Genomic DNA, 20,265 nt, shown 5'->3' on the forward strand with positions numbered 1-20,265 from the left:
TAATGCCCGACTCCTGAGCCCAGCTGGGGGCAGGAGCCATTTTTGGACTACAACTCCCAGCATCCCCAGCTACAATTTAGAGGACAGCTGTAGTTCTCTCTCTCACACACACACCCCCTGCACTAACCCCACTCCCCAGCTGTTCTTGGACCACCACTCTCCTCCTCCTCAATTTGTAGCTGGGGATGATGGGGGTTGTAGTCTCAACAGCTGGATAGCCCCAGGTCAGCCCCCACTGCTCTCCCAGCCTTGGGTCTCCATGAAGATCCCCTGTGGGATCAGGGCCAAAGACTCTCTAGTCCAGAATCCTGTGACTCCCCAGATGCCACTGGTGAAGCCGATGCTGCTGTTCCCCTGCAACATGTTGAGCACCCAGACAGATTACTGCTCCCATAATCCTCAGCCACAAGGATAAAGGCCCTTGTGGCAGGGACTCATGGGAGCCAAAGTCTACCTACATAAGAGTTCAGAGTTGGGACCCCTACTCTTGAACAGGGATTCTCAAGTTGGTCCCCAGATGTTCTTGGACTTCAGCTCCCATGATTCCCAACTAAAGGCCACTGGGGCTGGGGATTATGGGAGTTGAAGTCCAGTAACTTCTGCAGACCCAACGTTGAGAATCCCTGCTCTAGAGCACAGGAAGCTGCCACAGACTGAGTCAGACCCTTGGTCCATCTAGCTCAGTATGGACTTCACAGACTGGCAGCAGCTTCTCCAAGGTTACAGGCAACTCCTCCACTGCATAATGCCTTTTCCTGCTCCACTCCACCCGTTTCGGTCAGATTTATGGCAGGGCACAGGCTGTGCTGAAATCCACCTGTGCTCTGCAGCTGCCTCTTGGAAGGTGTGAGCTGGCCCCTCAGCTACAGGAAACGCTGACGGATTTGCCCCCTTAAGTTTCCTGAGAACAAAAGCCAAGCAACAGCCACACCCCATGCAACGTATACAATCTAGTTGCTTGCTGTGGAATTTACACCTCCAGAATTAGAACACAAGCCTGTGCAAACATATCCTACATTAACCCTTTAAAGGGAAGGTGGTGGCAAGCTCAGCCCTCAATGCACCTGAGGCAGAGTACCAAATACCCGCACCTGTGCATATTTTCCGATGCTGCTCCCTGCCGCTCTGCTTCTTCCTCCTGTGCATCAAGAGCCACAGTGCAAGCACCTTCTCTGCCCCAGGAACCCTTAGAACGCTAATGAAAAGGTGGAAGAGGAAATGGCAATACTCAAGCGCATAGCCCTGCCCCTAACAGAGATCCAGTTGGCGGGGCCTTTTTGGCTGTGGCCCCTCGGCTTTGGAATGCCCTCCCAGAAGAGCTTCACCCAGCTCCCTCCCTCCCTCCAAGACAGCTACAGACCCACCTCTTTGGAGAGGCATTTTGGAGGGTTTTAGCTTTTTAAACTCGTAATTTTAGATCTAGTTTTAACCTTGTTTTTAGTTAATTTCTTTTAGTTTTATATTGTATCTGATTTTACTGATTTTGTGAGCCACCCTGAGCCGTAGTGTACTGGAGGGGCACAGTATAAGTAATTTAAGCAAGTGCTGGTGATGCAAGAGAAGTGCACTCCTGCTCGTCGCTCATTTCCTCTTCTTTCTCCCCCTTTTCACAGACCGCTCAGCCCGTTAAGGAGTTGCTCTAGGGGTGGGGAACAGCAGAGGGGTCTCTGGCCATCCTAAGAAGCCACCACTTGATCTGGCCTTAACTTATGAAAGAACCACCCCAAGCAAAGGCAGACATTAGAAATGGATGCATCCCTGCAGCTGCAACGCAGTTGTGACACTTTCCCAAAAGCATTCAATATAGTCCATTGTCTGATTTTTTTTTAACAATAAAAAAGGCAGTTTATCAAAATAGGATTTACCAACAAGCATAGTGTTGTCAGTCACAAAAGGTACACAGCCCTCTGTTTACAAATCTGTTGTACCCGATTAAAAATATGAGATTTAATCAACCACACGAGCCTGTGATTTTAGCCAGCATCTTTCCACAGGCCCCCACCCTGATTTACCAAGGAGATCTGTTGTTGCAACAAAAGTGCAAAAATATCAGTGCTGATGGGGCGGCTTCCTCCTCCTTTCAGTGAAGAGAGTCATGACGGTGGCATACAAGAGATATCCAAGGAGGAGGAGGAAAAGAAAGGCCAGGGGCCCAATACAGAACCACGAGCCAACGAAGTACAGCAGGAACAGGGAAAGGAGAGTCCTGTAGCTGGCCAGAAACCTCAGGCTGATTCTCGGCTGTCGAATCGGGCCTGGACGCTGCTTGGCCAGTGGGCTGTGCCTGGTCTTCTCCATGAGGTAGGGGTTAGTGAGATGGTAGCGGCAGAAGCTGCCAAGGAAGTCTGGCCGGGCACAGAGAGTCTCCATTTGGGCTGCAAACTAAGAGGGAGCAAAACAGTCAAGACACGAAGAAGAAAAAGAAAGAGTAACTGGATGGACATTTCTGTATGGAAACCTCTCTGAGAACGTTTTCTGAAAAGCAGTATACAAGAACCACCTGGCTGGATCAGGCCCAGGGCCTGTCTAGTCCAGTATCCTGTTTCACACAGTGGCCCACCAGATGTCCCTAAGAAGCCCACACAGGCAAGAGGTGAAGGTAAGCTCCCCTCTCCTGCTGTTGCTCCCCTGGCAACTGGGATTTACAGGCCTCCTGCAGCTAAGCCCAGAGGCAGCATAGAGCCATCCAGACTAGTAGCCATTTATAGACCTGTCCTCCATGAATTTGTCCAAGCCCCACTTAAAGCCATCCAAGCTGGTGGCCACCACCACATCCCATGGCAGAGAGTTCCGCAGATCCTCTGCCACAATGTGAAAAAGTACTTCAGTTTGCCGGTCCTAAATTTCCTGGCCATCAATTTCATGGGATGACCCCTGGTTCTAGTGTAGTGAGAAAGACTTCTCGCGGCCCACTCTCTCTACACCACGCATAATGTTATAGCCTTCTATCACGTCTCTCCTTAAACAGCTTTTTTCCTGAACTAATGGCAGTAGTTGTCATAGACAAGCACTGCAGAAAGAATGCAGTGGAAACACATGTGCAGGAGGGAGAAGAAGGCCATGAGCTACGGGAAGCAGAGAGGCTTCTTCACGTCACTTACCCGTTCGTTCATGGCAGAGGACAGCCGGAAAAGCAGCCGCACAAGGACGGTGCTCTCGTAACTTCGGATGGGCTGCAGCTCGGGGTCTCCTTGGTATTCTACCTGAAATCTGCGCAGGCCATTGATGATCTAGAAGGACAGCAAGTCACAGGTTTAAAGCCTCGGAACCCCAAAGCTCGTTTTATAGCTCTTCCATCTAACATCTCCAAGAATGTGAGAACTACAGAAGCTCAGACTAATGGTAGATCCATTAGTCGAAGGCAGGGGTTTCACAACCTTTGGCCACGGATGTTGTTGGGCTACAGCTCCTATCACATCCCTTGCCACAATGGCCACTGCAGCAGGGGATGGTGGGAGTTGTAGTCCAACAACTGGGGGACCCAAGGTTGTGAACCCCTGGCCTGAGGCATTGCAGGATTCCAGCATTATTGCAGCAATGGACCAACATGGCTACTGGATCTTGAAACCGACCTCCACGGCTTTGGGCGTCAGCTCCAATTCGTGTGGGGCTGAATTCACTTCTTCAGCAGCTTTGCAACCGATTTTGCAAGTTGATCAACTGGACCATCATGCACTCCAAGCACAACATTACCAGAGCACAAAATTGCTATTATAGTCCTATCTGGGGTTGCGGGGTGGGGTGTGTGTGTGTGTGGGGGAGGAACGGCAACTGATTGTATCTCAGAAGTCTCTGAAAGGCGGGTAGAATCAAGTCCCAGGCCTGGCGCTGAGCCACCCTCCTGCCCACTAAAAGAGGAAAATGCACGCTAACTACAGCTTGGCAAAACTCTCTAGACAGACCAGCCTCTTACCTGGTACCTGCCAAGCGGCGTGAGAATTAGCCCATCCTCACTCTGAATGCAGTCTGGAAGCTGCTTCTTCCCGTTCTCATCTTGAGCTGACCTCCAGTTCAACATCAGATGGCTCAACTGGGCTTCATTCAGCTGGAAAGAAGAGAGAAAGAGTAAGCTAACTAGGCTCCAAAAGGCAAAGCAATACACACTTCAACAGACAAGGGGCCCAAGAACACAGCTACAGGTCCTGCAATGTGTCCATACAAAGCAAACCCATTTCCAGCCTGTTGTCCTATCATGCTGATGGGGTCTGAGCTGTCGGCGACTGACCGGGAGAGGGATCTTGGGGTCGTGGTGGACAGCTCATTGAAAGTGTCATCTCAGTGTGCAGCAGCTGTGAAAAAGGGCAATTCCATGCCAGGGATCATTAGGAAGGGGATTGAAAATAAAACGGCTAATATTATCATGCCCTTATACAAAAAACTATGGTGCAGCCACATCTGGAGTACTGCGTACAGCTTTGGTCACCGTATCTTAAGAAGGATATTGTAGAACTGGAAAAGGTGCCGGAGAGGGTAACCAAGGTGATCAGGGGCCTGGAGCACCTTCCTTATGAGGCAAGGCTACAACACCTGGGGCTTTTTAGTTTAGAAAAAAAGACGACTGCAGGGAGACATGATAGAGGTCTATAAAATCATGCATGGTGTGGAGAAAGTGGAGAGAGAGAAATTCTTCTCCCTCTCACACAACACTAGAACCAGGGGTCATCCCATGAAATTGATTGGCAGGAAATTTAGGACCAACAAACGAAGGTACTTTTTCACACAATGCATAATCAACTTGTGGAATTCTCTGCCACGAGATGTGGTGCAAGCCAGCAACTTGGATGGCTTTAAAAAGGGTTTGGATAACTTCATGGAGGAGGTCTATCAGCGGCTACTAGTCGGAGGAGTATAGGCCACCTCCAGCCTCCAAGGCAGGATGCCTCTCAACACAGTTGCAGGGGAGTAACAGCAGGAGAGAGGGCCTGCCCTCAACTCCTGCCTGTGGCTTCTCAGAGGCATCTGGTGGGCCACTGTGTGAAAGAGGATGCTGGACTAGATGGGCCTCCTTGGGCCTGATCCAGCAGGGCTGTTCTTAAACCAGTTGCCACCACTGTCACCTCCCAGTAGGCCTCAATGCACCATTCAGGAGGGGGCAGCCTCGGGAAGAAACAGGTTTAGTCCCCTCTTCAGTTGCATCTCCCAGCACAACCCTTTGTTTAGGCTAGTTTGCGCCATCAGAAATTGGGTAGGACAAGCATTCTACCCAAGTGGGGGAGCTCTGCATGCTCCCATTTTGTGATCATGTGCAAGCAAAAAAAATGAAGTAAAGAGCACAGGCAATGATTCTCTGCATGACTCCCATCAGAGAGGAAGGTTCCATCCTGCCCAGCAGCTGCTGTACCCTGCCATTAAGCGAGGAAGGAGGGATAGCCTTCGGACCCCTGCCTGTGCCACCTTCCTTATTTTTCAATCGCACACCATCACAAAACGAGAGCGCGCACTGCTCCTGAACTGGGTTAGGAAAGTGGTCCTACCCCATTTCTGACCGGGTGAGCAAGCTGGGTGTTTGCCCTGGTCAGTTTGAAGCTTCTCTTGGTTCCTCCTTAGCAACACAGAGCAGCCAGTGGGAGTCATGGGCAGGATACTCTCTCATTTCTTTCATCTCTGTGAGGGATGAGTTTTATTCTGGGCGGCAGTATCAAGGCACTGTGCGCGCACATGAATTCAGAGTGGGGCCTTCCTGATTACCCTGAGCAGGATCTAAAATTAACCAAGCGGACATCAAATGTCTGAACGTGCACACATGTGCACGCCTTAGAGAGAATATTGGTCACGGAGACTTCAGACATTTGCAAATCAAGTCTCGATTTGAAGACCCAACCCCTTGGAATTTTTTCTAAAGAGGGCCCTCTTCTCAATAAGCACCCGCTTTCTCAAGAGCTCTCAGTTAATTTGCAAGGGTGCTAGAGATAAAGGGTGCAATCTCTTCTGCTTTCGCCTGCGTGCTTTAGAGATCTTCAGGAGACAAAGCAAAGTCCCTGTACCCGGAATATCTGGCACAAGTATTCCAAGGCCTTCTCCAAGTATTCGTCTGTTTTCTTGATGCTGTCCTGCCCAATTTCATCCATGTCGTTGCCTGTGTAGGAGCCGTTCAAGTCAGCCGGGCCAAACCGGAACCAGGAGAGGAAGGACTGGCTAGCCAAGGCCTCTATGGAACGGTCCGAGATGGATTTGGCCGTCTGCTGGGCCTGCCCGATGAGCTGGGCCAATCGCAGCACCTAAAGGAGACACAGCAGAGAAAGAGGAGAAGCCACAGGCTTGGATCCAAGCCGTCTTGCTGGCCAGGTAAGCCAGGGGAGAGCACTGAGAAAAGCAACAGGGCACGTGGGCTGAGGAGAACCAGCAAGTGTCTGGCTTCAAAACAGTTTGGAGGAGGAGAGCAAGCCCTTGGGGTGCGAATCACCCCTTTGCTAAGCAGGATCTGCTCTGGTTTGCATTTGGATGGGCAACGACGTAGGCGCGCTGGCTGCTGCTTCAGGGGATGGAGCCACAGCACAGAGGTAGAGCATCTGCTTTGCATGCAGAAGTGGTCCCAGGTTCCCTCCCTGGCAGCATCTCCAGGGAGGGCTGGGAGAGACTCCTGCCTGCAACCTTGGAGAAGCTGCTGCCAGTCAGTGCAGACAGGACTGAGCAAGATGGACCAAGGGTCTGACTCGGCATAAGGCAGCTTCCGATGAGTCCCTAAGCCCCAGAATAAAGCGTGCTGGGCAGAGATCCTAGAGGGAAGCTTCTCCCCACCTCCCACAAAGGGAGCTGTGCATGATTTTGCCATCCCCCCCCCCGGCCAAGACAGAGCGGCCACGTTTCTACTGTGCTGCCCACCTTTGGCAGCAGCTTACCAGATTCCTGACTTCTAGCCCAAACATGGGCTTGTACTGGGAGTCCTGCCCCTCCAGGCCGTAGACGTGACTCTTCACCTTAAACGAAGCATCTGTGATGGTCGGCGGCCGGGGGGAGAGGAAGCTCCCCGCAAGGCTGGGACTCATGAAGAGTCGGTGCTGGCGGTGAGGCAGGGCAAGGTCCGTTTCCAGGAAGAGCTGCTCTCCTGCAAAGGGGGGGACAAGGCGGCAACTGGTGGGATCCTTCCTGGGCCACACGTGGGGCTGTCGCCTGCTGCAGGCCCACCTCCGCACTGCAACCACTCACTGGGCACAGGGGCGAGGGCCCAAGCGCCCACCACCATCCGCGGGCCCAACCAACCCCTGAAAGCTCCCATCCTTGCCCGCTGCAAGCCAGTGAGCCTTCCTGCTTGGCCGTCTTTTCGATATAGGGGGCGCTGCCCAGTTGTTTCCTCAGACACCCCGGAGGGTGGGAGCCCAGCACAGGGCCTTGCCCCATGCCCCCCCCCCAAACCTGGTGCTGACCTGGCCCCAGAGGATGCCGTTCAGACGGGGCAGGAGGCTGCACACTCGCAGTCCTTGAGATACAGCAGGGGGCAGAGACAAGCCATCGAGGCTCTGGACGCCCTCGCGCAGGGCCACGCACAGCGGCTCCAGGGTCCCACCCATTTCTCTGCTGCCGGCGGGAAAGCAAGGGAGGGTCGGCAGGGTTCTGGGTGCCCCCGTTTACCTTTCTGGATCATCTCCGCAAGGTTGGGCTGGGCGAAGACCTTGGCCACTCTGAAGACCATCAGGGCATTCTTGGGGCTGACCAGGTCTGTACGGAGAGCTCGGTTCAGGAAGTTGATAAAGAGCTTGGTATACATCAGCAAGTTCTCCTGCACAAAAGGAGCCCTGGCGGGAGGGAGGGAGGGAGGGAGGTCACAGGGTCAACGAGAGCGCGGTTCCCCTCCACTCCCTCTCCCTGCTGCCCACCAGTGTCAGGCTGACTGGCAGGATTGCACCATTATGAACTGCAATTTGAAGGAAGCTTTGTTCTCCTTTAAAAAAAAATATGGCTCAAGTAAGGAGGACTCCCTTTTGTCCCAAGCCCAGGGTTGGAGGAACCTTCCGAGATGCAAAGGTCCCAGGCCAGAACTGGTGGTGGAGGAGGAGGAGGAGGAGAGAGCTGGTCTTAGGGTGGCAAGCATGGAGCTGTCCCCTTTGCTAAGCAGGGTTTGCATTGGAATGGGAGGCTACATGTGAGCACTGTAAACTATTCCCCTTATAATTCCCAGGAGTTGTCATTCAGCAACATCTGGAGGGCCAAGTTTTCCCTGCCTTGCCTTAGGGGATGGGGCCGCTCTGGGAAGAGCATCAGAAGGTTCCAAGTTCCCTCCTTGGCAGCGTCTCCAAGACAGGGCTGAGAGAGACTCCTGCCTGCTGCCTTGGAGAAGCCGCTGCCCATCTGTGAAGACAATCCTGAGCTAGGTGGACCAAGGGTCTGACTCAGTAGATGGCAGCTCCCTGTGAGAAGCTGTGCTGCCCTTCTTCCATGGTTTCCTACCAGCTTCCATCACTACATGGATTCTTCCCTTGCATTTCTAAGCCCTCTCTTCTGCAATTAAGAGGGGCTGAAGTCGACCAGGGTATTGCTTTGAACCAGGCCGAAACACCAACGGTGTTGCTAACCAGCCTACTCGCTGCTCTTCCACAATCCCTGGAAGGTTCTCTTGAGCAGTATCCAGCTGGGCTCCAAGCCCCACATGTGCTCCTGAGGAACAGCCGTGGGCTGGCAAAAACCAAGGTGGGAGAAGGGGACAGTGATGGTTGCCAGCCGTGCTCCGGGTAGGGCGGAAGCCCAACTCCCACTGTGTCCTCCTCAGCTGCACCATCTCACTCAAGGGGAGAGGAAAAGCATATCCTGCACCATCCTGGCCAGAGGGCGGCTAGGATGGTGCAGTCAGTCACGTCTCCCTCCTCCTCCTCCTCCTCCGGGTTTTGCTGACATACGGCCGGTTCTCGGGAGCCTGCCTGGACGTTCCTCCCGCCCAACCCAGAACGTCCTCCATCGCCCTCAGGGCGGCAGCTGCTGAGCTCTTCTCAGGGGAGGGACGGCAGCGGCTCAGACCAGTCCAGGTCCTCACCATCTGTCCAAGACAAGGCGAGGGGCCGGCTCTGGGCTCGGAAGCAGCTTCTCCGGGGCGTATCGCCAAGGCTGCAAGTAGCTGAGCCACATCTCCAGAACCTAGGGCAAGAAAGATCAGTGCCTCAGAACAGTTCTCTGGGTCCCTGCCCCCCACGTGCGTGGCCCTGGTTAGCAACTAGATTTCCTAATGGGCCACTTTGGGGAGATCTGAGTGAGGGGACCACCTTCCACTCCTGCTAGTGGCCCACTGGCTGTCGTCTTCTCACAACAGAGCCCACTTTCTTTGCATACCTCTGGACCAGTAGTGGAAAGGAGGAAGGAACAGGCCGCGTCGGACCCCTCTTGGGCTCAGATTTAGCTCAGGGATTGCTGACCCCAACCCTAGGACATATGGAGCGAGTGAACCCCTTTGCCCTCCTGGTGTGCACACCCCCCTACCTTAAACCAATTCTGAGCTAGGTGGTCCTTGGGACGTGCCTCAAAAGCACCCCCTCTAAGGCAGCTGTTTCAAGAATGCAAGAGACTGTTTTACATTCTGCCATCCAGACTGCCCCCACCGCCTGGCCGAGCACAGAACAATTTGCAGGCTGGGAAGCGTCAGCCACAGATCTCTCCAGGACTCAGGCAGGCAGGCAGCACCGCGAGAACGGGCAAGAGGACGTACGGCTCGGAAAGAGGCATCCAGAGGCCAGTGGCCGAAGCAGTGCTGCAGGAAGATGTAGAGCTTCTGTTGCACAAACCGAGGAATCACAATCCTGCAAAAGACATCAGAAGATGGTCACGCAGCAGCAGAGGCATGGTACAAAGGAACAGAAGCTCTTTCACGGCAGGCTTGCGAGTCTGGTCACCTGTGTTCCCTGTAAGAGGGATTTCCAGATGCCACTGGCTACAACTCCCATCATCTCCAGCTTCCATGGCCTTTGGCTCGGGATGATGGGTGTGTGTGTTCCCCAATAACATCTGGAGTCAACATCATCTGGATTCCCTATTAGAGGGAACACTGATGCTTACAGATTTCCAATTCTACAAGCTGAAGAAGTGTGCTGAGTGAGCCTCCTTGAGTGACACCAGAGGAGAGAACACAGACATATTTGGGATAAAAGGCAAATACAAATTCAGCCAGACTGGCTTCTTGGGGATTCAAGCCCAGCGCCTACCTCTTGAATTCCTCCAGCGGGCTGGGCGTGTGGGAATGCGCCGAGGGGGAAGACGGCTCTGGCTTCAGACTGTTGCTGAAAGCATGCAGGTGCTTCACCAGTAACCGGATCACCAAGACGTGCTCCTCGGTGGGCCTGAACAACTCCTGGATCAGAAGCAGCAAGAGGAGGAGAACAGGAGGAAGTCACTTCCCACCCCAAAAGGAAGCGAGCACGTGCACACACTACAGGGCCAAGCAGAGCAAGCAGAGTTATTTCCGTTTCGTTCCTGGCCAGCCAATCACGTGATTCAAGAGGAGAGCTGGTCTTGTGGTAGCAAGCACGAATGGTCCCCTTTGCTAAGCAGGGACTGCCCTGGTTTGCATCTGAATGGGAGACTACATGTGAGCCCTGCAAGATATTCCCCTGAGGGGATGGGGCCGCTCTGGGAAGAGCATCTGCATGCATGCAGTGTGTTATCAAGGAGGACCCTAACCAAGTGGAAGAGCATCTGCTTTGCATGCAGAAGGTGCCAAGTTCCCTGCCTGGCAGCATTTCCAGGTAGGGCTGGGAAAGAGACTCCTGTCTGGAACCTTGGAGAAGCCGCTGCCAGTCAATGTAGACAAGACTGCGCAGGATGGACCCCGACTCCTGGCAGCTGTGGCAGGGGATGATGGGAGTTGTGATCCAACAACATCCGGAAGGCCCAAGCTACGCAGCCCTGCTTGAAGCTGAAGGAAATCCTCCTCGAAAGCCCCGGGCACCTGCACCATCCCCCCCCCCACCGCAGCTTTGCAGACCGTATGAAGAGACAAAAGGGATTTTAAATGAAATGAAATGAAATAAAAAGGAAATGATGGAAATACTTGATATGTGTGGAGGGCCTGGCAGCTGGATGGGGCAGGACTACCGTGGTGGATACTGGACATACTGAGCCGGTAGTGGAGAACCTCCAGCTGGGAGACGACAACAGGGGGGTGGAGGGGGGGCGGGGGGGTGGAAGGAAGGAAGGGAGAGAAGAAGAACATGGAAAGAAAAAAGAAACACAGAATGAGCCCAGAGGGGATGAGAGGGGGAAACAAAAACAAAAATACACGAGTCACAAATGCAACTGAGGACAACAACAACAACGAGGAGGAGGGAAAAAAAGTATCACAACAGCAGCAGCAGCAGCAGCCCTGACTCCACTCTCAGAAGAGTGGCGCTGGAGGCTCAGAACGGTCCAGCTCAAGATCTGCCCCCTCTGGGCAGTTTGCTGGGACAGTCTCAAGACAGGAACCTTTTGGTCTGCAACATCAGTCTTTGAGGTTTTTGCAGAACGTGGGCACGCAGAGAAAGCAGAGAGCGATTATGAAAAAGAGGGGGCTGAGCAATGAGTGGGCGGGGGAGCCGACTGGAGGGGGTCCTGCTTGTGGGCTTGCAGACCCTGTGTGCCCCGTCACCCACTGCTAACTGAGCAAAGAGGCCCCTTTTAAAAGTGGCGATTCTGGAGAGCAACCGGCCCTCTCCAGCCCCAGCACAGCATCCCTCCAGGGCCTGTTGCTGGTGTCGATCTTCTGTTTCTTTTTCGATTGTGAGCCCTTTGGAGGGTAAGGGAGCCCTTTTATTTATTCATTAATATCCATGTAAACTGCTTTGGGAACTTTTGTTGAAAATATTATAAATATTTAAATGTATATAAATATTTGTCATTTGGCTCAAGAGGGCTGGCAAGGGAGCACAGGGTTCAACGGGCCCAAGCCCCAGCAAGGCCATTCTTGCACCAGATCAGAGATCTCCCTAACCCTTAAACTCTGGAGGTGGTCTCTAGCCCTCAGAACATGTTGATCAAGACAGGCTGAGAGAAGAACAGATTGGTGGAAGGTGGAGACGGCGGAAGAAAGGAGAGGAGTGTGCTCAAAGGAAAGATGCGGAATTAGCCTGGCCGTCTCGCCCGCACCCGGGAGGAATTTCAAAGCGCACCAAGCAGGAAGACATGCCAGAGAATGGCCTGTTAGCTGACCCACCACCACCACCACCACTACTGAGAGGTCGAGAAAGCCAGCCACCACCAAGGGTCCTGCTGGCGTGAGGGCAACCGCTTCAAACCTGGCAGGCCAAAACGGTGCCACGGCTCACCGCAGGCTGCAACGCTGATCTCCAAGTCACACTCACAGGGCGAAGCAGAGGGCCAGGTTTGTTTTAAAGAGAGGAGTCCTTCCTGGATGGGTCAGGTGAGCTGCATGCAGGATCCAGGCATCTCCTCCTCCTCCTCCCTGCCCTGCTCTTGGCCCACCCAGCTGGTCCCTGAAGAGAGGCTGTCCACACGCCATTCCCTTGGAAGAGGCAGACAAGAGCCATCCCGCAGTGCAGCCAGGCCATGCACTTCTAGGCCACTCTTGAGCTCCAGGCACGGGGATGGCTTCGCTGCCTCTCTCTACCGTGCGGCAATTCGGTCACGGAAGCCAGAGTCGTGTCCAAAAATCCTGGTTCTGTTACCAGCGTATTCTGCATGTTCCTGACACCATCTAACGCGTGCACTCTCTCTCTGCGAAACATTTTTTATACCCCGCTCTTCCTCCCAGGAGCCCAGAGCGATGTACTACATACTTGGGTTTCTCCTCACAACAACCCTGTGAAGTAGGTTAGGCTGAGAGAGAAGTAACTGGCCCAGAGTCACCCAGCAAGTCTCATGGCTGAATGGGGATTTGAGCTCGGGTCTCCCCGGTCCTAGTCCAGCACTCTAGCCACTACACCACGCTGGCTCCATATTTAAGGGGTTTGCAAGAATACGGCCTTATAGCAGGAACTGTTCTCTTGCCAGGAGGTGTATATATAAAATCAGCTGGAAAATTTGCTCAGGGCTATAGTCATGGAAATAGGGGTCGCTCACATGCCTGATTTCTGTTGCCCTTGGAGGTGCCCACTGGCTGGCTTCCAGTTCCATGGCAAGGCTGTACACACACCCTGCTGAGAGGCCTCCACACGGGGACGGCAGAGCACTGCCCACACTCAGCACAGCAGTGGGCCAAGTGAGCTCGTGCGGTTGCCGGGGTTCCCCAACGGGGCTCCCCAGAGACTCCAGCTCCCATCCTCCTCCACCACAGTAGTGGCTAGGCTGGAGGTGATGGGAACTGGAGACCCACAGTGCCTGCAGAAGGTGGTGTCCCTCTCATGCAGAGAGCTCAGTGGCAGCATTTCCTCAGCACCCAGAGGAAAGGACCAGTGCCCAGAAGGTGCCCAGGCAGTTTGCCCAAACCCTTACCTTGACTTGAGGAGACTGCATCTTCTGATACATGTCCAGGGAGTAATGGTGAAGCCACATCTCCACAAAGACCTGGAGGGAGAAGGACTGGATCAGATGGCTGGAGAGAGGGGAAGGAACTAGAGCCAGCCTGTGGCCTTGGGGGCTGCCTCTGCTCTGGACTGGGGCTAGTGGGGACTCTGCTGAATCGAAGGCCACCAAAGCTCAAGGCAAATCCTGCTGGTCAGGGGTGTTTGCACAGACAGACTTCACTGCGAAGACTCAGAAGATCTGCGAGGTCCCTGCAGAGCTGCAATGCCAGGGGAGGAACGCAAGGGCAGTTCTGGCCAGGAGGGGAGCAGGGAGATGCTCACTCAACCCTCACAACAAGGAATCCTCACCAGGTGGTCTCGTTTTGCTCCCTAGCAGGGCTCACCACAACTCCCAACTCTTCGCCACTGAGGCTAAGGAGGATGGGAATGCTGCACAGCCCTGCATGGCACACCCAGGGTTGTTTTCTGAAGGGTGCGTTTCCACCGGCTGCCTTGGTGCTCGGGGTGCCCTTGTCCCCGTCCCCACACTGCCCTAGCCACAGCTCCACATGCAGAGAGCTCCAGGTTCAGTCCCCGGCTGAGTCCCAGGGCAGCTCGTGACAGCTGCGCAGGGTGCACACCCTGCACCCGCAGCCTCCCAGGCGAGACCCACCTGAAGCAGGGTTTCCGACCTCCAGATTTCTTGAGAAGCAGGGTCTGCGTTCACCGAAGTCTGGTGAGAAACGTGCCTTTTCAACAGGCTCGTGGGGTGCATCCCATAGGAAGTGAAAGGCATGGCCGGAGACCTGGAGGGAGAGGAGACACGTCAAGTCCAAAGGGAGCTAGAAAGGGTCGCCCAAGCAAGGGCCTCGGGCTCCCCTTCCCAAAGACAGACATGTCCCCCTGCCCCCAATATTCTCAGTCAGGAGAACACAAGGAAGCCTGAGTTGTCCCCTTTACTAAGGAGAGTCTGCCCTGGTTTACATTGGACAGGAGACTGCACGTGAGCTAGATAGTCCCATTAGGAGAAGCAGCCATGGTTTCAGCTTCCCATGCAGAAGGTCCCGAGTTCAATCCCTGGCAGCATCTCCAGGTAGGGCTGGGAAAGACTCCTGCCCGAAACCTTGGAGAGCTGCTGACAATCAGTGTAGACAAGGCTGAGCGAAATGGACCAAGAGTCTGACCTGGCAGAAGGCAGCTTCTTGTGTTCCTTCGAAGCCCCTTTTGGACACGGCTAACCTGCAGTCTCCGGCACCAAGACAGGGACTCACCTGGGAGCAGGTGACGGGACGGCCCCTCCGGGATCGGAAGAGGGGGGCGGGAGGACACTGCCTTCTATGGGAAGGAACCACTCCAAGTAGCGATCCACCAGGATGAAGTAAGCACTGTTGGAAGTGCTGACGTGGTAGGTGGTGGAGATGTTCTGGAAGACACAGACAAAATATGCAGAGTTGAAGGACGCCCCCTCGGTCCTGAACTGGCCCTCTTGCAAGAATCCCTCACCTCTGGACACGAGGAGGCTGGATGGGCCAAGTTTGCTCCTCACTAGTGGCTGCGGGAGGAGGACAGGCTTTTCGGAATCTCCCACCGCAAACAGAAAGAGGTGGGGGAGAGCAGGGGAGACCCCTTTCCCCAACATACTCACTGGAGCTGGGAAGCCAGTGTGGTGAAGAAGAAAAAGCTGTCCAGCACTTACCCTCTGGGTGATCAGGCTGATTGCAAAGTGGAACATATAATACTCAAAGGGATCTGGTGGAAAAAAAGAGTTAAGGCCAGCAACAACAAGAAGAATGGCCTACCTTATGGCACTTATGAGCACTTAAGCACTCTAGACAAATGTCAAGTACTGTTACTGCCATGGGGACAGAAGCTTATTCGATATGATCTACTCAACATGGTGCAGGACACCTGGAAAGACAGAGGAGGAGGAGGACGACGACAACAACAAGAACCAGAGGCCAGTTGAAGTCACACAAGACTCTCTTAGACACAAAACGGCACCAACTGCCAAGTTGGCATTGCACTTGGTCCTCAAGATTTTTAACAATCTGGCCTTAAAAAGAGAGAGAGAGAGAGAGAGAGAGAGAGAGAGAGAGAGAGAGAGAGAGAGAGAGAGAGAGAGAGAGAGAGAGAGTAAAGATAGCTTATTGCCAGGGCAAGACATTCAAATCCAGCTAAAGCCAGAAGGATCAACCACTAAGGGAGACGTGAGTTCAAGTCCCCGTCCAGCTATGAAGCTCACTGGGTGACTCTGGGCCAGCTGCTTCTCCCTCAGCCTAACCTACCTCACAGGGTCGTTGTGAGGATAAACAGAACCACGTACACGGCTCTGGGCTCCTTGGAGGAAGAGTGAGATAGACATGCAAAAATAGAATGAATGAATGAATGAATGACTAGGATGTAACGCTGCCAGCTGATCCACCCACCTTGGGGGCCACAGAGGACACAACATGCCACAAGGCAGGAGAGAGCAACTCTGGCTCTCCCGTTGCTGCTGAATTACAACTCCCATCATCCCCAGCCACAACTGTTTGTGGGGATGATGGAAGATGTAGTTCAGCAACAGCTGGAGAGTCCAAGCTGCCCCCTCACCCGCCGCCACAAGGTGTCCTGATGAGCACTCCAGGGCACGATTGGCTGTGTTACCTCCACCCACAGCAGGGTGTTCCTGAGCCGAGGGCTGCGGCAGGCGCGTCAACCAGGGGCTGCAGGGAAGGCACACACACCACCACCCCCTCCGCCAGGAGAGGTTCTCCAAAGGATACTGAGGGCCAAGTTCAACCCCAGGCCACCAGCTGGGGGGAACTGGACTTTGTTGTGGTACAGAGAACATTCGGGGAGGATCTGTTCTTGGATTGAAGCTCTCACAGGGCCCTGGAAAAAGATTGGAGGAGCAGTGCTCTCTGTAACAGGAACGCCTCATTACCCCTGGCCCAAATGCCCTCCCCACCCCAGGATCTGTGGAACTGTTGGGAAAGGGGTTCTCAACTCTGAGTCCCTCTCTGTTGTGGGACGACAACACCCACCATTCCTGGTCACTCGCAACAGCCTTCCGTCATTGTGACTGGGGGTGATGGGAGTTGTAATCAAACCACCACCACCACTGGGGACCAAGGCTGAGAACCGCTGGGTTACGAGATCTGCTCCCCCTGCAGCTTAAACTGTCCTTAGGGTGGGGATCAATTTGGATCAGAAAAAGAGTTCCCCAACACCCCAATGCAAAGTTAAGCCATCCCCCACACTGCAAAGGGGATAGATCCCCTAACAGCTTAAAGTAGGGGTAGAAACCTTGGCTCTCCAGCTATTGTTGAACTACAACTCCCATGATCCCCAGCCCTGGGGGACAGGTGAGGGGATGCCACGGTGGACCCCAAACCCCGGCAGCCCAGGCTCATTTGTCCCCATTTCTCCAGTGGTGGCCATGCCACTGATTACTTTTTATTATTATTATGTTAATTATTTATTGGCCAAACCACAACAATTGTTCTCTGGGCAGCTCACAAACAAAAAGCAATGGAATCAAAACACACTGTTAAGTGCACATTGATTAAAAAATCTATAGCAAAACACAAACACATTTTTAAAAGCATTATTTTAGTGAAAAGTTTCATAAGTCATTTGACATTTTAATCAATGGGGTTGGGGTGGGGAGAAGAGTATATGCTTTCAAAAGTTACTCTTTTTTTTTTTTTTTAAAACGTCAGCAAGCGGATACAAAGCCAGCGGAGTTACGAACTTAAGGTGAGGGAAGGGCATCTTCCCTCCTTGGCTCCATTGCCATGCTGAATGAGCACTTCCCTTTCCAGATACTTACTGGAAGGTAGGAGACTGGGAAATCGTATCTGTACTCCTCAGCTTGGAGTTTGTAAACCAGCTTCATCATCGGGCCTCTGCAAAAGCAGCAGCAGAAGAGGAAGAAGGGTCAGCCTCCCCTCAGAAAAGGGGGCCTCCAACAGCTGCCCTGTGGAAGCGACTGGAGGGCTTTGTGCCCTCCCAAATGAACAAGCTCACCCAGGATCAAGGAACTCCAGGACCAGGTTGTACTCGGTTGGGTTAGTCCTTGCTTGCAAACAACGGAGATTCCAACCCAAGATGACGCCATCCAGGCTGCCAAAGATGCTCTCGACCAACCAGGGGAAGATGGAATGCAGTTCCTTGAAAAGCAAGGCAGGGAAACGAGAGAGAGTTGAGGTTTTTCACACAGCTTAATCACTTAATCAGAGGAATTCTCTGCCATGGGATGTGGTGGTAGCCATCATCTTGAATGACTTTAAAAGGGGCTTGGACAAGTTCATGAAGGACAGGTCTGTTGATAGCTAAAAAAATAGTTCCAAGTACACACACCTGAACAAGAAAGAGACTTTTTACCTTGGCAGGAAAGTCTTCAATGACAGTCTCCAGATCATCACACCTCTGGGCAAAAGGCTTGTTCAGGCAGTCTGTCTTTAAGCTCGTCTGTTGGAAGCAGAAAAGAGAATTAACCAACCCACTTCTGTAAATATCAGGTATAAATAGCAGCCCTGCTCTACGTCAGCTCATTCCCATACTGAAAAACCTTGAGACGTGAGGAAACTATAGACTCAGGACTACTTACAGGGCAGAGAGGGGTGTGTCAAGAACTGCAAGTCCACATCCACATTGGACTCACAAGCAGAAATGAGGCTTTCTGATATCTGGAAGCTTTGCCGTGGCAGGAGCTTGGAAGGCAAATGTGCTCTCAAGAAGAAAATGCTGGAAGCCCCTCTTCTCTGTCACTGAGCCAAAGGTCTGTCAAGCCATTCTTCACTCCCCGGGCAATCCCCAACCTGTAGCCATTTACTCTGGCTGATGCATATTCTAATCAGAGATTTCTACTGCTATGAACATTTATATACCACTTTCCCACAAATGTTCTCCATGCAGTTTACACAGAAACAAAAACAAGATGCTTCCCTGGTTCCCCAGCCGTCCACTGACTAGGAAGTTCCTCGTTATTCTCCCATTCATAGCTGTCTGGACTGGGGAATTCTGGGAGCTGGATCAGGCAGTTTTCCCAAATAAACCTTGGTAATTTGCATGGGGAATGTACTATTGCAGGGAGTCATGGCAAGGCAGCCGTTGATGCGATTTGACTACACCAGGGTTGGCAACCTTTGTGCTCCAGCGCCAACAAGAGAACTGTTGTTGTTGAGCATGATGGGAGTTGTAGTTCAACAACCGCTGGAGAGCCAAAATTGCCTACCCCTGCATGAGACCCTTTTTTTTGCACGCAATTCAGGAGATGCACTACCTACACCATGTCCTATAGCACAAGCAATTCCTTAAGCAAAGAGAAAGATGGAGACCCAATGGAACTGGCTCAGCTCCAATCTGTCTCTTCAGGTATGGCTGGAAAAGACTCCTTTCCGCCCCAAACCCTGGAGTTGCCAGGGACTGAACTGGGAACCTTCTGCAAGCAAAACAGATGTTCTTCCGCTGAATGATGGCCCTTCCCCAGACCACTGATTCATCTAGCTCAAAGGAGTCTACACTGACTGGCAGCAGCTCTCCAAGGTTTCAGGCAGGAATCTTTCCCAGCCTTATCTGGAGATGCTGCTGAGGATTGAACTGGGGTGTGCGGGAGGAGACAGAGATGGAATGAGAACAGATTTTTTTTTTAAGGGGGAATCAAAGACAAATAAAATAACAAAAAAGAAAATGGAGGAGCTCTTCCAAAGTCCTGTCATCAGAAGCAAGAGAGGGCTAGAACTGGGAGCTGCCTGCTCTGAAGTCCTAGAGCGGCTGCCAGTCAGAGCAGACAATACTGAAGAGATGGACCAATGGTTTGCCTCAGCAGGTGTCAGCTTCCTAAGTGTGAAAAAACTGTCTAAACAATGCCAAGAGGCCTTCTGAAGCTTGACCGTCACCACACGCCTGTACTTACCAAGAGATAACTGGGTTGAGGAAAATGAGAGGCAGCCATCTCCCTGCTCCTGTAGTGGCCGAACAGGGGAGTCATCTCAGCAAGCTGCAGGAGAGCGAAGGAAAGGGCCAGAATCAGCACTTGTGGATTTCACTGCCACCCAACAGGGACTTTACAACACAGACAGGAAAATCTTGCCTTAAAAGGCCGGCTCTTCACTCCCAAAGTCGGGCTCTATGAAACCTCGAGGAGCCGCTGCTAGTCAGGGACAGATCCCGAAGAGCCGCTGCCAGTCAGAGACAAGCAATTGTGCGCAAGGAGGATGCAGGGTCTGAACATCCAGCCGGGAGCAAGCGGGGAAGGTCCGCCTCGGCCTTCCCCACCTAGCGGGGCTGTTGTCGGGGCGCGAGGATGGGGGGCTCCGTTGCCTCACCTCTGCTCGGCGGAGGCATCCCAGCCGCGCCGTCTTCTCCCGCCTCTTTCCGTCTGCAAGTGCGGCGCATGCGAATCGCGTCACCGCCTAAGCGCCCGAGTCACGTGACAGGAAGGGCCGGAAGGGCCACACAGACCTACGAAAAGGCTAACCTGTCGCGCCGTGCGCAGCTTCCGGATCACCTAGCGCGTCCACAGGAGCCTAACAAGGGGGGGCAACGACGCCAGCCTTTTAAAGCTCTGGTGGGGAGCAGCGAGGTCCGCGATGGAGATGCCCGTTGCACGAGGCGTAAAGCAGGGGCCGCTCAACTCTCTTCTGGCCACCACCCGCTCCAGCGGCGGCTTGGATACAACTCCCATCATCTCCAGCCAGAGTGGGATGATGGGAGTTGTAGTCCCGCAGCAGCTGGAGGCGGGCCAGAGTTGCGCAAACCCCTGTCGTAAGGCGTGGGTTGTAGCCTCTTCACTCGCTCCTCAAGCCACACACTTCAGAGTGGTAGCCCAGCCCGTCTCCTTGGGCTGCCCTTTCAGTGAGAGGAGGCGAGGCCTTGGGATAGGGTCAGACTAGGCCGCAACTTGCCCAGGGTGGCTCTT

The 20,265-nt window shown here is 53.3% G+C and overlaps 1 protein-coding gene across 4 annotated transcripts; it reads right to left on the bottom strand.

The window, feature by feature from the left end:
• Nucleotides 1-1,802: 1,802 nt before the first annotated feature.
• SMPD4 (sphingomyelin phosphodiesterase 4) lies at nt 1,803-19,997 on the bottom strand. Of its 4 annotated transcripts, none has more exons than XM_053279784.1 (20): nt 19,673-19,997; nt 19,261-19,344; nt 17,727-17,813; nt 17,370-17,512; nt 17,173-17,248; nt 16,124-16,232; nt 15,055-15,107; nt 14,630-14,781; nt 14,032-14,164; nt 13,348-13,419; nt 10,970-11,059; nt 10,125-10,270; nt 9,632-9,722; nt 8,966-9,066; nt 7,570-7,733; nt 6,918-7,045; nt 5,985-6,218; nt 3,914-4,045; nt 3,102-3,230; nt 1,803-2,382 (listed from the first exon to the last, which is right to left on the bottom strand). In XM_053279784.1, exons 2-20 carry the CDS (start codon nt 19,333-19,335, stop codon nt 2,050-2,052), a joined length of 2,448 nt encoding a protein of 815 aa, XP_053135759.1. In that variant the 5' UTR covers nt 19,336-19,344; nt 19,673-19,997; the 3' UTR covers nt 1,803-2,049. The 4 variants fall into 4 exon arrangements, with proteins under 4 accessions (XP_053135759.1, XP_053135757.1, XP_053135758.1 ...); XM_053279782.1 differs by having other exon boundaries at nt 6,840-7,045; nt 19,673-19,995; XM_053279783.1 differs by having other exon boundaries at nt 6,840-7,045; nt 19,438-19,995.
• Nucleotides 19,998-20,265: the final 268 nt, after the last annotated feature.

The sequence above is a fragment of the Hemicordylus capensis genome, chromosome 15, assembly GCF_027244095.1.
Source record: "Hemicordylus capensis ecotype Gifberg chromosome 15, rHemCap1.1.pri, whole genome shotgun sequence".
NCBI lineage: Eukaryota > Metazoa > Chordata > Lepidosauria > Squamata > Cordylidae > Hemicordylus > Hemicordylus capensis.